We start from the raw sequence: 13,118 nt of genomic DNA on the forward strand, positions 1-13,118 counted from the left end.
ATTTAACTATTTTATATTTTAATATTAATTATTAAATAATTAAAATGAACTAAATATATTATAATAAAAATAAATGTGTTTTATATTATTTATTTTACGATTACAATTATATTAATATTAATAGAAAATATAGATTTATTGCTGGTCTAATACATTTTATTTTTTTGGAATAAAAAACTAAAAATAAATATTCTTATGATAAGTTAAAATATTAAAACTAAATAAAATTTGTGAATCCAATTACTAAAACTTTTAGTAAATAGAAATCTACAAAAAATAGTCCAAATTAAAGTCCAAACCAAAAACTTACACAAAGGTGTAATACATTAATAATGCATACAAAATGGCCAAAATTTTCGAGCGTTCGGTGCAGATAGCAAGTTAATTAACCTGATAATTATTTTCGTTTAACCTCACATATGAAAACGAGAAACAGAAAATCAATTCATAAAGTTGTGACAAGAACAATAAATGAGTCATTTTTTAAACAAGACACGTATGATTCTCATAGCATGCCATTTTTCTTCCAGTCAGCACCATAGAATTTTCTGTAGTGAAATAGTTATCCTAAACTACTTGCACTACTCACTAAACTAAATCCATAATTTCTTTATATATGATAAAAATGAAGTGGAGCAAAAAATCTAACCCCGCCGTGTAGTTGGACGAGTTTTCATCTTAAATTTAAGAGTTTAGGTTTGGTTCAATATCGAACTTTTGTCACTTGTGTTAAAAAGTCAATAATGGTTTGCCGCTATATCCGTCTGCATACCATGGATGTGGCCATAAAATATTTTTTCTTAATTGAAAGCCTCTATCCGCGAGGCCCGCCACAGACATAATATATAGATAGTTGATATATTATAAAAATATTATTTTTTTTTTAAATATGATTAAATAAATAGAATATATTTTTAATATAAAATTTTTTATAAAAAGATATTTTTATTGTCTTCAATTAGGTGCCATATAATATTGTTCTTAGCTTCTTTTATAGGATAAACTCTATAAAGAAAGTAAGGAAACACTAATAACTAATAAGTAATAAGGAGATCAATGGAGGTTTCTTACACTGATCAAGAAGTTGCAGTAGGAACAGTGAAGCTCAGTTCTAACAGACTCAACGACCTCAAATCATTCGATGAAACAAAAACTGGCGTCAAGGGTCTTGTTGACAAAGGCCTTACAAAGATTCCATCACTCTTCCATCACCAACATGATAATACGAAATCTGACAAAGCCGCAAATGTATGCAACTCAGAACATACAATTCCAGTTATAGACCTTGAAGATGTTGTTGTTACCAAAGATCCAAGCAAACGCGAAGGAGTTGTTTCAAGAATAAGGGAAGCTTGTAAGACATGGGGTTTCTTTCAAGTGGTGAATCATGGCATCCCTGAGAGTGTTCTTGAGGAGATGAAAGATGGGGTTAGAAGGTTCTTCGAACAAGACGATGAAGTGAAGAAAAAGTTTTATACACGTGACCAGAATAGGTCGTTTATTTATAACAGTAATTTTGATTTATATAGTTCACCAGCACTTAATTGGAGAGATACTTTTGTGTGTTATCTTGCTCCTGATAATCCTAAACCAGTAGAATTGCCAGTAGTATGCAGGTATGTTCTAATTGCACTAGCTTTCACTTATATTACTAGATTAATCTAGACTTCCTTAATTTGTTCTGTTTGGCTTAGTTTCAAACACAGATAGTTAGGATGAGATAGGATATATTTGTGACATCAATAAGTGTTTAGATATTAATATAGAATATAGAATATATATTAAATAATATATATTTATATACATACATGATAATAGATTTGATAGCTAATTTTTAATGTATTGATAATATTTTTGTTGTGACATTATATTTCATTAGTATCATCATGTCTTTTCTTTTTCTCTCTGTCTCGTGATATTTTTTCCCCTTTCTGTATTAGTCTTATTGGCTTATTGAACATTTTCTTTACATTTTTGTATCTATGTATTTGTGTTTTTGAAACAACTATAGATAAAAAATCTTTATTTTGGTGGTAGATCTTCTTAAAAAGAAGTTAGAGTATAATTGTATTTTTATTTTTAGAATTTTGTGAATTAAAAAAAATCAAAAAGTAAAAAAATATTATTTTTTGTTTTGCTTTCTTACAATTTTTTTTTTTAAAATACAAACCAAACATATTTCAACAATTTTTCTTTGTTTAATCTCTTTATTGATAGAGATTTTTTTTACTATTCGTTAGCATTATTATATTTTATAATCAGAGAAAAGAAATTTTATATTAACTAATTGCAAAACACCTACAATAATTTCTGTGAATTTTCTAATTTAGCAGTTTCACTTTCATTTGTTCATTTTGTTTGTGACTCTGTGAATATCAGAATTTTTACACCAAAGTGTCATTATTTTCGAAACTTAATACTAAATGTCACTTTTTTAAAATTAATTATTCAAATGCCACTTTTTTTATAATAACATAATAAATTATAATTAAAAATAAATAATAAATCAATTGTAACCTTAATAAAGAGATAACAATTAAATAATTAATTTAAAAAATGATATTTTGATAATAAATTTTAAAAAAGAATAGAAAAAGAATAGAATATTAATAAAAAGGGTTATGCTAAGTAACCAATAACTTTCTTGAACAACATGAACAACTACCAATCAAATCAAAACACACCACCTCCAAATTACCTACCTAAATCTTAATATTAGAATAACCATCCGTACACCTAGTGAAATGAACATCCGATATATCCAGTATTCACATTGTTTAGTATTTTTATTATCTACCTATACTTTTCCTAATAAAAAAGCTTGAATACAAGTTATATCAACTAACACTTCAACTAATCCAAATATACATGAATTATGGATCAAATTTAATAGAAGAAAGTTAAACAAAAAGTTATAAAATTCATTGCAAATATAGTTACGTTACACAATGAACAAAGACACAAATTTAAACCCTGTATTTTCTACCAGAGAACATATATTTACTTGGTAATACTAATTTGAATCTTCTTGTAGGGATATCCTTCTTGAATATGGGACTAATATTATGAAATTTGGGATTGCACTCTTTGAATTACTATCAGAAGCTCTTGGTTTGCATTCAAACTATTTAAGAGACATAGGTTGCACTTATGGACGTATTTTGCTTTGTCATTACTACCCTGCATGTCCTGAACCTGAACTAACTTTGGGAACCACCAAGCATTCTGATAACGACTTTATCACGGTGCTTCTCCAAGACCATATTGGCGGCCTTCAAGTCCTTCATGAGGATAAGTGGATCGATATACCGCCGGTACCAGGGGCTCTAGTGATCAATATTGGTGATCTTCTGCAGGCAAGTTTTCTTATTCTCTTTTAAAAACTATTACTAATATTTTTTATGTCTATAGTTTCATTGATAACAAAAGCTTTGTTGTTGAGAAGAAAAGGGTTAATAGTTAAATGATTCTTGTGTATTCATCAATTTAATACTCGAAAGATCAAACAGATCAAATTAATCCTTAAAAGATACCGTGATAAATCAAATTAATCCCTTTACTAATTAGATATTGAGGTATCACAAAATGATTATATCATATGTCAACATCTTATTGATTATAGGACCAATTTAATTCACAGTAGTATCATCCGAAACCAATTTGAGGCATTGATCTTTGAAGAACTAAAATAATGCATACTTTATTTTTTAGGGAGTATTTTCACTATTAAACTTAAGAAAGAAAAAAATTGATAGGTTAACTGCATACTAATCATATACATTAATTTAGAATGGCTACCAATAACTGCTCTTGCTGAATTTCCATACTAAATTTAAAAGTATAATATATTATGTTAAAACACCATGCAATTAATGTAAAAAAAGTTTCAACTAAGATCCTATAATGTATTAAGTTTATTTAATTTTGGATGAAAACAAAGATTTTATTAAAAACTTTTGTACACTGGAAAATCTGATTAGGAAGTTAGTAATTATAAAAATTTCATAAGAATTTTCACCCTAGAGAACTTGTTCTTAAGCAAATTTTGTAAATTAAAATGAGCTTATCCAAAGTTGCTAATTCTACAATTTTATTCTTTTTCTTAAAGTGCAGCTTATAACAAATGATATATTTAAGAGTGTTGAACATAGAGTACTGGCAAATCTCATTGGTCCAAGAATATCTGTTGCAAGCTTTTTCTGCTCAGGTATGAGATCATCATCAAAGCTTTATGGTCCTATAAAAGAATTGTTATCCGAAGACAATCCTGCAAAATACAGAAAAACTACGATGGAAGAGTATGCAGCATACTATAATGCCAAAGGTCTTGATGGAACCACTGCTCTTGAACATTTTAGAGTTTGACTAGAAAAATTTGAAACTGGAGTTAGTTTAATAATCATGTTGGTAGTGACATAATTTGTAATTGTAATTGAGATTTAGTTATATATAAGTTGAACATTTGGTTAGTTCCTTATTAAAAAAAAAAAAACAATAATAATGATACACATATTTGCTTGGTTATATAGAAAGCAAGGGCTTATTCAGCCAAATGTTCGCTTCATAGCTTTTTGAAATAAAAAAATAGAAAAAAAAGAAAAATTGAATAAGGGAAAAAATATTAAAAATAATAAAATAAAGTGTCAGTGAAATAGTATTTTAGTCTTCTTTAAAACATATTACTTCAATCTTGCAACTCAATTGTAAATTATTACGTATGGGTGGCAAAGCAGCCGGCCCGCCTCTTTTTTTTTGAAATATTTTTTAGAACAATGTTAGGGAGCCAGCAACATTTGTGATTAGTAGCCATCAAATAGCCATCAATGATGATTTAATGGTGTGAGATTGTTGTGAGATTTCATCCAATGGCTCACCTTTCTCTGCTGGTTACATGCTGGCCAAAATTCAATAAAATTGTTGGTCCCCTAGACTTTTCCTATTTTTTAACAAATTTTTTTATGATCAAATTAAATTTAACATAATAACGATTATTTTGTAAAATATCTCCACATATCAGATGTTGTTGCTTTTGTCCTTTTTTTTTTAAATCTTCTGCAGTTTCAGATCTTTATTTTTAGGATTGTGTTACATTCCCACCATCAACTTTCATAGAGACAGAGTTATCTATAGCAAAATCAACAACTCAACTTAAATAACACAAATATATAACAATATCTAAATAAGTAATAAATCAATAAAAAAAATATTAAAACAGTAAAATTTCAAAAGCATGAAAGAAGTTAAGCATCATAACTGAACCATCAATAATAATCTTCGATAATGTTGCATCAGAACACATACACCAAGCATCCAACAAATTAAAACTAAAGTAAATTGATATCCTCCTACCACTCTACCAGTCATATACTCTTGGAACTAACACAACATGTACATTGAATAATTTATTTTAGCACTGATCAGAGCCTCCAAAATACCTTCCTTAGTACCCATTCAAAATCAAAGAATGCATATCAACTAGCACACAAAGAATGTATTGAAACGTCTAGCTACCTATAGCTAATTAGCTATGCCTATATTAGTTAGCGTTTTAAAAATAGGAAAAAGAGAGTTGTCTATGTCTTGTTCCAATTTATTCATCAAGAGCTAAAATTGCAACTAATTTAGAATTTCAAGCCGAACATGTTAATTAATGGCATTGTCCTACCGAAATTCTTAATTACTGACCATGACTATCATTTTAATCATGAAATTATCAACAGTTAACTTAAATTTTAATCAAGTGCTCTTATTAAAATTTATCATCTCAATTCCACATGATGGTAGATTTTTAATCTGTTTCAGTGCGACGAACTTAGGTAGATGTACTATGACTCCACGAAAAATTTTAAAAGCATGAAAGAAGCTGTCCACAACCACATACATGAATATATGATAGAGCCATAACAAAAACAAATTATAGGTAAAATGTAATCACAGTTCCTTACTTAAGAAAAAACAAAAGAACAGAACAATCTTCACTTACTCAATCACAGTCACCGAGAGCCAGAGGAGGAGAGAGGAGCGCCGCCGAGAATCTGCGGGACACAGAACCGCCGAGGTCCAAGAGACAAAGGAGGAAAGAGGAGCATAGGGAACAGTAGAGGCAAGACGAGACAACGCCGCCGGGACTTCGATTTGGTGAGGATCGACGAGATGAGACAGGGACCGGCGACGGGGAGACCGACGACGATGAGCTGCTGAAGGATCAGGGAAGGGTTAGGGCCGGCTGTGGCTGTTGTTTGTAGGAAGGAAAACAATTTTTTATTCAAGTTACTATTTATACCATTTATAAATTTGCAAAAAAAAAACCCTTAAAAAAACAAGATGGCAGCCACCCCGCCCCGCCTTAGTCCGCGAGTTTGGTGGTGCGTTTTGGCGGATTTTTAAAATTTAACGGATTAAAAATTTCGTTCCTACCCATTTTTTTCTTTGCGGTTTAACCCGACGAGTTCGATCCGTTTTACCACCCTTTGGTTATTACTCTGCATTCTCATTTACTGTTTACTAGTTTTGACCAAATAATTTATAGAAAGTGGTCATTGTCTTACTTAATATTGATGTGTGTACATATTTATGTTTGAAACCTTACTACTATCACATGGTCACTACTGTAGGGTGGCAAAGCGAGTTGAGCAGGCCAAGGTCCATCTAAAAAAGTGACAGATCGATTCACCCTGCTAAAATAAGCGGACTTAAAATGTAATTCTGTCTCGCTTTTATGGCGGGTTAATGGCCGGGCCTTCCGTCTAATCTTTTTAAAAAATATAATTAATAAAATTATTTAAAATTATAATTAAAAAATTAAATATAAATATAAATAATAAATTATAATATAATTTTTTTTATTATTTTTTTATTTTTAATTTTAAAAAATAAATCATAGTTTGAATATACATTAAGAGTGTGAAATAAAATAAATAAAATTAATAATAAAAAATATTAAAAAAATAAAAAATATATGTTTAAATTAAAAATTATATAATTATTAATTTTTATATATATTTTTGTAACATTAATTATTCTTTTATATTTATAAAAAAATCTTGGCATGGCAGGTTGTCCTGCCAAAATCTACAAATTTGACGGGGCACTCTCAAGTTTGCTAAATTTGGGTTTTAAATTCTAGTTCGACCCGTGGATATAAGCATATAAGCAAACTCCAATTGCATATAAGCATGAAACATCATGTTTTAGTGACATACATAGTAGAGTGCACACGATAACACACCCAAATAGTCCTGGTAATTAATATCTCTAATTTTCAGTAAGGGAAGAAGTATGTATCAATATCATTAATAAGTGCTTTAGAGTGCAGACTAATCATCGAATGCAAGAAAGCATGTTGTCAATTCATGTCAATGCTAGTCTAAACTCTAAAGAGACATGACAAAAAAAACATGAAACGTTTTCGTAAAATTAATTCTCCCACAATTATATTATTATATTAATATCTTCTTTTCTAGTTACAAAAAAAATCTTGATTTGCTTCCTTTTTTTAAAGAAGTTAAGATGGATACTTGGATAGCACATATAATAAGGGTGTGTTTGGCAAATGCGTTACAAAAGAGAAGCATGTTTAGCCTTCTTAAAAGTTTCAATGTTCAGTTTGGCAAACTTTTGATCCATGAACGCAGAAGTGATTTTACTTTCAAAATCACGTTTACAGGAAGTTACAATTTTGAGCTTCTGCTTTTTACCAACGGACTTTTAGCCACAATACTCCATCTTTATTTATCTTTTACCAACTTTATCCTTTATGCATGTTATTATATTATTTATGGAATTCTTATTATTTTTTATTACATGAACTCTTTTTTTCTATTATTTATTATTTTTATTTTTTATTAATTATTTATTTGATATTATACACTTTTATAATTATAATTTTTTGTATTATTTTTATTATTTTTTTATAATATAATTTATTGATTCTATTAGGTAAAGTAAATTAAACAAAAAATTAATTGTAAATAATAATAATAATAATAATAATAATAATAATAATAATAATAATAAATTATAGCATATTAAAAAAGAGTATTAAGAGTACTAAAAATATACTATATAAAAAATATCATAAAAATTTTCTTGATTTATTTCAATTACTACCAAGATAAATATTTAATTTTTTTTATTATTCTTAGTACTCTCTAAAATTTATATTTTGTTAGTTTTAATTAAAAATATATTTTGCCAATTTTTATATATTATTTTTATTTTAGTGTATAAATATTAATTTTATTATAGAATTAATTAATAAGATCTATTTAAATATCTAAATTAAAATGATAAGATAATATACAAAAATTATTAATTGGTATCTATTTTAGTAATTTTTTATCTAAAAGTAATTTTGAGTAGTATAATCCAAACAATATTTATTTTACTATAATTCATTTTGATGCAAAGATTGCCAAACATAAATCACTTTAACACAAACCTATTTTTCATCAAAATCAAGTTTGCAAAATCAATTTTATTCAAACTCCTATTTATAATTATAGTAAGAAGTTGAGCTGTGCTTTTATTCCTGAAAATGATGTTTGATTTTTATGAAGTTTTTGAGGACCATATTGGTCATTAAATTAATAAAATTAAAAGTGTTATGGGAATTTAATCAAGATTAAATCAAATATAATAAAATAAATAAATTTATATAATTTTTTTTAAAATTACTACTTTTTAACTGATTCTCTAGTAAAAGTCAGGACCAATTTACTGATTTTTGGCCCTTTTTCTGATCTGTTCGCTGTAAATTGAATTTTGCATTGAATCGGTTTTTAGTTAATCTTGTTGAATCAATTGGTTCGGTCCAACTATTTATACGAATATTTGATATTAGCGAATGGCATTTGGGTAGTTGTTATTGGCAATTGAATTTGGCCACACAATGGCATTTGGACAAAGAAGATTCCATATAATAATATCACGTACAAAACTTGAGAATAGAGCTCACAACGTGGCTGATTGTTGAAACTCAAATTGATTTTATTAGCAAAAAACATGTACATCTTTTTATTACTAAACTTTGATAATTTTATGGTTCTTGTTAGAGCACATAGCGTAGACGGCTTTCCTACAATCCTACGTACATTATTAGATTAATCCCTCATCAGTTGTCTTTCAAAAATATCACTCTACTGTACTCCTTATTTATCATAAAACAGTGTGTATATATATAACACGGAAAACAAAAAAAAAAAAGATTTTTTTTATCAATATTTTTTCTCCAAAACTTTGATTTATTGTGTTGATATATAATATTTACCATTCTTTATTTTAATGTAAAATTGCGGTTCCGTTAGAGCATATGTTAAGAATTTTTTTTAATTAAGCACTTTTTTTTTATTTTTTATAATATCTCTTAATCTAAAAGATTAAATATTAATTTACCGCAAATTTAAATATCGTTCAAAAATTGATGATTAACGAATAAGTTACTGCATAAATAAAATGGGATTCAAATTCAAAATATTTATTTAAATATATAAACAAGTTACTAACTTAACGCATAAGAAAAAGATATAATATAACAAAATATCAAAGTATAAGAATCTAGTTTCGGTCTGCGGAGTTTAAGTCGGCTAGTTATATACAGATCATACAGAAATCTGAAAGTTAAAAACAACTTATACAAGATTTTCTCTCCAAGTAAGCTTCTAGGCAGAAGTAAATACAAAAGTGAGAAGAATAAACACATAATTAAAAAGACTCCAAAAACATATCCAGGATCCTCCGCTCTGTTACCATCAAAGCAACTCACCGAGGTGGGTTGCAACCTGCATCTGAAAAGCAACAACAAAGTATCGAATGAGAACCGGAGGTTTTCAGTATGGTAACAGTGTCCAATATGTAAGATGTAAGGCTCCGGGACGCCGAAGGCAATCCTAGAACTTCACATCAAATACGAATATTCAAACTTAGAATAAATTAAATAAATAAAAAACTTAAAATATAAACCGGGTTATCTAAACTTCGGGGAATTCTAACTAATACTAATCACATCACTGTATCCCACAACCTTCACCAACCTAACCTCCGTGCGATCCCATCGCCACCGCCTACCTACCTCCTCAACACCAGACAATCACAAGTAATACAAGCAAGTAAATCACACGTAATATACATGTACAACAAGTAAAATAACTAGCAAATAAGCGTATTATTCATTTAGACAAGAGATGCAATTAGGCAAAGCAAACAAAACACATAGTAGATGCACATGATGAATGCCTGTCCTATTGGCTCGTGATATCACTTGTCGGTCTATGAATGCCAACCCGACACATCCTTCCAGATGTCGCCTTTCTGCCACGTCCGAGGATATAGCGCCTGGCATGCTTTTGTTCCGAGGATATACTGCCTGGCACACTTGCATGCTCATTCCGAAGATATAGTGCTTGTCACACTCTTGCGGCAGAGAAGGAAAACAACAACAACATCTATTTCATCATAAATCACTCCAAGGATATAGTGCCTGGCACACTATCATTCCAAGGATATAGTGCCTGGCATCCTATCCACATCCAACAAGTCCATCGACCTCAAAGCATCACCATCTCTCATCTCAAATCACTTTCAATTCTCAATTCTCAACATTCTAAGGATATAGTGTTTAGCACACTTTCCTTCAACATCCATCAAGCTCATAATAACCATCATCAGTTCTTAATTCCATTCCGAACTCGTTAGTTCATCAGTTTCTCAATTTGTTTTCAGTAAATCACCAAGTTCACTACTCTTCCTTCTCTCTCAACCGAACTCATCCTCAGTACACTAGAAACCTAAACCTCCGCTCTCTAACTTTTCAAAGTAATATCCAAATAATTCCAAGACCTTCTCTTTGTTTAACATCCAAAAGCAAGCCAAAACATCTTAAATAGGTGCCACAGAAGTTTACAAGCTTGTTGGGAAGGTTAAACAGTTAAAAACAAGATTTTAGTTGAAAAATAGGGCATGTGCGTACGCACAGAGGTGTGCGCGCGCACGCCCAGGAAAGTTTTCAAATGTGTGCATATGCATAGAGGTGTGCGTACGCACAAAGAGTAAAATTTTCAAACTCTGTTCATCCGCACAAGACGTGCGAACGCCCTCAACAGAGTGCACCTTCCAACGTGTGCGTGCGCACAAGTTGGAAAACTTCGTTCGTTGTGTGTGCGCACAGGTCGTGCTAGCGCTCTCAACAGCAAGTCTTCCCCTGAGTGTGCGTGCGCACAAGGCTGTGCGTGCGCATAGGTTCAAAAACTCACAGGGGTGTGCGTGCGTGCACAGAATTCAGATTTTGACACCAAACTTTGAATGATCATAACTTCCTCTACAAAAATCCATTTACTTCAAACTTTATATCCATTTAAAGATTTTTCAATGAACTTTAATTTAAAGAAAATTTCAATAAATTTTGAAAACTGAGGCTCAAATTATGATCCGTCAAAGTTCACCAAAAATCTGTTTCTACCAAAAGTCTCAAAACCTCAATTTCACCAAAACTCTCAATATAAAACCAAACTAATCACAACCCAGACAATACCAAAACAACATAAAAGTTCATACCATTCTTCTCCCAACTCAACCATCCATAATATCCCAATTACACCATTCAACACCATTAAAACCCTTAATCATCAATATCCAAAATCATCATAAACATTCATAATCATCGTCAATCAACAACAACATCAACAACCACTACAAATCCTCATCAGTTTCAATAATCATCACCAAGAAATATCTAACATCACCCAAATTCATCAAAAAATTTATTTCTCACATTATTCTCATAAAACTGACATCATTCACCCATTTGTCATCAACATTAATATTCATACTCCTCCACAATTTATCTCAACATTAGCAATCATTATCAACATTCACTTTCCCACAATCCTCATAAACAATTATAAATCACAACATTCATCATTAATCTTCATAGTCATTAATCACCAACAAATCAACATCAAAATTTATATATTCCACATTCCACAACTCTATACCATCATCCCTACCATACAACTTATCTTCAAACATCAAAATCACATACAATTAAACATACACCCAAACATCCAATCCTATCTTAAGGTCAACTAGCCTAAGGTTCACGAAACATTACATATTACATAAAGGAAACCGAAACCATACCTTGGCCAATTTTCAATATGCTCAAACACCAAACTTGATTCCAACAAGCTTCCACCAAGCTCCAGGAAAGCTTTCAAATGTGTGCATACGCATAGAGGTGTGCGTACGCACAAGGAGTAAAATTTTCAAACTCTGTTCATCCGCACAAGACGTGCGAAGGCCCTCAACAGAGTGCACCTTCCAATGTGTGCGTGCGCACAGGATTCAAAACTTCATTGGTTGTGTGTGCACACCGGTCGTGCTAGCGCTCTCAACAACAAGCCTTCCCCTGAGTGTGCATGCGCACAAGGCTATGCGTGTGCATAGGTTCAAAAACTCACAGGGGTGTGCGTGCGCACACAAACCAAAAATCACAAATTCTGCAGCATGCACAGAATTCAGATTTTGATACAATTTTGCATGAACATAACTTCCTCTACAAAAATTCATTTCCTACAAACTTTATATCCATTTAAAGATTTTTCAATGAACTTTAATTTAAAGAAAATTTCAATAAATTTGAAAACTGAGGCTCAAGTTATGATCCGTCAAAGTTCACCAAAAATATGTTTTTACAAAAGTCTCAAAACCTCAATTTCACCAAAACTCTCAATACAAAACCAAACTAATCACAACCCAGACAATACCAAAACAACATAAAAGTCCATACCATTCTTCTCCCAACTCAATGATGATTGGATTTTTGACGGTTTAGAATTTCACAAATGAAGTCTCGTTGCAAGTATAGTTTCTAAACCAATCACTAATCCTTTCATACAAAAAGTTGTTTGTCACTAAAACAAACCCCTAAAATTTATAAACCGAAGTATTCAAACCTCAGGTCGTTCTCCCTAGGAATTGCAATAAAGTCCCTTGTTATTGGTTATGAGTTATTTTGGGGTTTTGGATAAGAAGCATGAAAAGTAAATGGCAATGAAAATAAACTAACAACTATAAAAGGCTCTTGGTAAGGTGTGAGAACTAGAAGTCCTATCCTAGTTATC

At 30.4% G+C, this 13,118-nt stretch overlaps 1 protein-coding gene across 1 annotated transcript; it reads left to right on the forward strand.

The window, feature by feature from the left end:
- Positions 1-437: 437 nt before the first annotated feature.
- LOC112770699 (1-aminocyclopropane-1-carboxylate oxidase homolog 1) lies at positions 438-4,524 on the forward strand. The gene is made up of 3 exons (XM_025815058.3): positions 438-1,616; positions 3,035-3,356; positions 4,114-4,524. The coding sequence occupies exons 1-3, from the start codon at positions 1,057-1,059 to the stop codon at positions 4,363-4,365; spliced, it is 1,134 nt and encodes a 377-aa protein (XP_025670843.1). The 5' UTR covers positions 438-1,056; the 3' UTR covers positions 4,366-4,524.
- Positions 4,525-13,118: the final 8,594 nt, after the last annotated feature.

Source organism: Arachis hypogaea, chromosome 18 (genome assembly GCF_003086295.3).
Source record: "Arachis hypogaea cultivar Tifrunner chromosome 18, arahy.Tifrunner.gnm2.J5K5, whole genome shotgun sequence".
Classification (NCBI taxonomy): Eukaryota; Viridiplantae; Streptophyta; class Magnoliopsida; order Fabales; family Fabaceae; genus Arachis; species Arachis hypogaea.

What these genes read in the sequence shown, in the direction of transcription:
- LOC112770699 (XM_025815058.3), top strand. Translation starts at nt 1,057, where the DNA reads ATGGAGGTTTCTTACACTGATCAAGAAGTTGCAGTAGGAACAGTGAAG. An exon ending in GAATTGCCAGTAGTATGCAG is followed by an intron (nt 1,617 to 3,034) that starts GTATGTTCTAAT and finishes ATCTTCTTGTAG; the next exon opens with GGATATCCTTCTTGAATATG. An exon ending in ATATTGGTGATCTTCTGCAG is followed by an intron (nt 3,357 to 4,113) that starts GCAAGTTTTCTT and finishes CTTAAAGTGCAG; the next exon opens with CTTATAACAAATGATATATT.